The sequence below is a fragment of the Sinocyclocheilus rhinocerous genome, unplaced genomic scaffold (genome assembly GCF_001515625.1).
Source record: "Sinocyclocheilus rhinocerous isolate Xijiao unplaced genomic scaffold, SAMN03320098_v1.1 scaffold939, whole genome shotgun sequence".
Lineage (NCBI taxonomy): Eukaryota > Metazoa > Chordata > Actinopteri > Cypriniformes > Cyprinidae > Sinocyclocheilus > Sinocyclocheilus rhinocerous.
In genome coordinates this window covers 164,921-169,192 of record NW_015665397.1, presented here as the reverse complement: position 1 = coordinate 169,192, position 4,272 = coordinate 164,921, and the positions used below count along the sequence as shown (strand labels likewise).

The following is a 4,272-nucleotide window of genomic DNA, read 5'->3' as shown; positions in this document are numbered from 1 at the left end:
TCCAAAGCGACTAACAAATGAGGACAATGGAAGCAATCAAAACCAACAAAAGAGCAATAATATGCAAGTGCTATATTAGTATATTATTATAGTGTTATTTCAATTTCACAAAGAAATGTGCAGTATTTTGTCCAAGCAATAATGAAAGGACACATTTAATTTATAATTTGTCTTAAATCTAATTTTGTAAAAAAAATAAATAAATCGTGAATCGAATCGTGAGTTGAGTGAATCGTTACATCCCTAGTATATATGTGAAAGGCAATATAGTATATATGTGAAAATAATGATTTCTGACCAAATCCTGTGGCAAAAGCAATCATTAGTCGTGAAAATGATCAGATAACATCAGATACTGTGCATTTAGATCAATAATAATAAACAATTAATATTATAATATTAATATATTTAAGATAATACAGAAATTGAATAGACTGCATAAAATATATATATATATATATATATATATATACACACAGAAAATAAATAACAATAGTAATTTTATATTCTAAATGGTTAAAGTCGTGACTTAAATATTCCAGACATAAACTAGAAAAAATAGGAATTCAGAAATTTATATATATATATATATATATATATATATATATATACACATACACACACACACTGCTACTCTACTTACATTTACATTTTTTCTATTTTACATACATTTTAGTACAATTTAGGTGTGTAAATGGCTATTACCAATCAAAACTGGCCAATTTGCAGTTCTAAAACCTCATTATTTAGACAAAAGTCAGTCTTGATGTGCAAAGTCAAAGTCGGTGAACAGACAAAGAGAAGTAAGAGAATCAGACAGGATTACCATCAATATCAGACACCACCAGCATCTGAGGCTGAGAAAGACCCTCCTGCAGGTTATAGAAGTGGACGGTGCTGTCAAATGTCACAAACCCGATGTGTGTACGAGTATCTCCGGGCAACCTGGGAGAGAGACACATACAGCCATGGTCACATCTGAGGTGTGTGACACTCAAAAACATTTCATCAGCTGTAATATCTCACTTTTCTAGGTTGTCCAGTAATGACTGGCAAAACACATTCAAGTAGCCTGACTCCACAGCATTGTGGGATACATCCAACAAGAACAGGTACAAAGCAGGCTGAGGAGGCCGAAGCTGGAGAGAGAAAGCAAATGTACATTAATATGCAAGCGTAACATTAAAGGTCTTTAAAGACAGACACACACACACACACACATACACACACACACACACACTCACCATGTAATCAGAGGAAGCGATGAACTCCACAGTTGAATTCTGGACCTCTGGTCTCTTGTGAGGCTCACCATATGAACGAGTTACAGGATTATACATGAACTCATCAGGAACTGATCGAGAAGAAGACAATTTATCAGAACATATCGAAACCCTCAAGAACATGTTAATGTGAGAAAACTATTTATTTTAGAGAATTTCATAGTAATTTATGGTACAATAACTGGAATAGACTAAACCAGGGATTTCCAAACTTTTTTGTCATCTGACATAAGGCTGAGATTAATATTTCATCTCAATAATTAATATTTCTGGTGAGGTATCAAGGCAACAAGTTAATATTTGAATAATTAAACAACACATTTGCATGTTCATGGTTCTCTAATATCAGTTAATGGTCACATAACATTTAATCTTTTTTAGTGTTTAAGCGTTTTTCTTTTAAAATTGTTTATTTTAATATGACGTTCTTATGATTTCACTGATTTGCTTCATGAACCCTAGTTTGGGAAACCCTAGACCAGACTAACTAAAGACTAAACAAACACAATTGTAAGACTCTTACCATCATTGACTCTGTAACACAGATTACACTTCCACCTGCGCTGATCCAGAAACGAAACAAAAGGGTTTATATACGTCCGACACGAACGACAACGAACTATAGTGTTAGAGGTGATCACTGGTAACTGCTGCAGAGACAAAGAAAGAGAGAGAGTTAATGAAGAGATGATTAAACCTGCATTATCATGATCTAATGTTGTTTCAGTAAAGCTCTAGATAAGACAGTAAGACATCTGCAATTCAGACAGTTTCATATCAAAAGCTGAAAATTGTTTACCCTCATGTGGGAACTCAGAATCAAGTTTACTAAGACACAGTATATTAAATGGTACAATGTGTTCATGATGGTACAACCATCACATTGTCTGGGGACTGGCTTTAAGTTTTGAACAACTAAGTATTGTTTGACTGATATGGGGTTTTCAATGGCCAGAAAATATGACTTAATTTATCTTGATTCAATTGATAATCTTAAAATGGCCAAAAATCATCCAATCAATAGGTCTGCCCAACATGCTTTACAGGTCAAGTCTCTTACACTCAGCATGGCTTCTTTTATTTGATCAAAATACAGTAAAAACTGTCATATTGTGAAATATTATTATTATTATTATTATTTTAAACAACTGTTTTCTTTTGAATATATTTTAAAATGTAATTTATTCCTGTGATGCAAAGCTGAATTTTCAGCAACATTACTCCAGTCTTCAGTGTCACATGATCCCTCACAAATCATTATAATATGTTTATTTGCTGCTAAAGAAACATTTTTTTCAATGGCCAGAAAATATGACTTAATTTATCTTGATTCAATTGATAATCTTAAAATGGCCAAAAATCATCCAATCAATAGGTCTGCCCAACATGCTTTACAGGTCAAGTCTCTTACACTCAGCATGGCTTCTTTTATTTGATCAAAATACAGTAAAAACGGTCATATTGTGAAATATTATTATTATTATTATTATTTTAAACAACTGTTTTCTTTTTGAATATATTTTAAAATGTAATTTATTCCTGTGATGCAAAGCTGAATTTTCAGCAACATTACTCCAGTCTTCAGTGTCACATGATCCCTCACAAATCATTATAATATGTTTATTTGCTGCTAAAGAAACATTTCTTTTTATTATCAATGTTGAAAACAACTGTGCTGCTTTTTGTGGAAACAGTGATCATTCTTTTTTTAGGATTCTTTGACGAATAAAAAGTTCAAATGAACAGCATTTATTTGAAATATACATGTTTGTAATATTATATATGTCTTTAATATCACTTTTAATCAATTTAATGCATCCTTGGGGAAGTATTAATTTAAAAAATACTTTTAAATGGTAGTGTACATCTATTAAAGGTACAATAGGAGATCTTGGAAAATGCTAACTTTAGCCTGATAGCACTGAAAGCGAACGTCCCACCCTCCCTGCAATCGCCGTCCAAAGCCACGCCCCCTGAACGCATTTACACTCACAGACCAGAGACAACATTACTACAATAGGCACAGCGTGCGTGAACGCGCTGATGACGTATTCTGTCTGCGCGAACAGGGTGCGCAGAGTTATGCTAATACATATGTTGACAGGCAGGTAGGACAGCATATTAAAACGCTCGGACCGAACGTTTTGATTAGACGAACATTTCTTGATCCTACACCTTCCACAGAATATATAAATACAGACAAATACATTTAGACCACTTAACTTAATGATTGCTATCGGGATGTGAAGAGACTTTCAACCAGCATAACAAAAAATGTTTCTGAAGACAATCACCTATTGCGCCTTTAACTTCTACATAGCACATCAACCAGACCATGATTTGAGTTTGATTTGTGCTTTTTGCTCCTACCGTTAAATCTCTGAAGGGATGCAGCAGTAATCCAAGAGGCAGACGGGCTTTATTCAACAGCGCTTGAGTCTGGGGAATGTTCGTGAGAGTACAGCGAAAAGTGCTGGAAGAGACACAAGAAAGAGAAACTGTTACACAAACAAAGCTGTTTTCTCAGTCTGCACCTGTTGTGTGAAACCACAGCTCTGACAAACACAAACACGTGTGTCATCTCTCTGCTCTTACTCGGGGCTGCAGTTGACCTTGCGCAGGTCGTTGCTCAGGTTGGGCTCAGGTGGAGGTGTGTGTTTGGGAGGAAGGATGTTTCTCTCCTGGAGTAGATTCACGGGTCTCAAGGTTTCAGCCTCTAGTTCAGAAACGCCGCCGAGGCCTCCTAACGCTGATGACAGCTCAGACAGAGACGGGAAAGGCTACAAAAACACAAACACAGCCATTTTATAAACCTCTGCCTAAATGACACAGACTTTCTGAATCACAAACTAGTGTCAATACCTGCGAGTACGGCTGGTATCCTGGTGGGTTGTACCCTCCGTGAGAGGGGGAGGGGTCTGGTTTGGGGGCGGGGTTCTGTTGGTAAGCAGGATGCATGGTTGGATAATTGTATCCGAAGGGTGGAGCT

The 4,272-nt window shown here is 35.8% G+C and overlaps 1 protein-coding gene across 2 annotated transcripts in view; it reads right to left on the bottom strand.

Moving 5' to 3' along the window:
- LOC107731363 (protein transport protein Sec24B-like) overlaps positions 1-4,272 on the bottom strand; it is a 31,400-nt gene that overhangs the window by 13,325 nt on the left and 13,803 nt on the right. For both annotated transcript variants that reach the window (XM_016542423.1, XM_016542424.1), the window contains 4 exons: positions 1,807-1,933; positions 1,245-1,354; positions 1,027-1,139; positions 827-945 (listed from right to left, as the gene is read on the bottom strand). In XM_016542423.1, the coding sequence (XP_016397909.1) occupies positions 827-945; positions 1,027-1,139; positions 1,245-1,354; positions 1,807-1,933 (469 nt within the window). The remainder of the gene's footprint in view (positions 1-826; positions 946-1,026; positions 1,140-1,244; positions 1,355-1,806; positions 1,934-4,272) is intronic.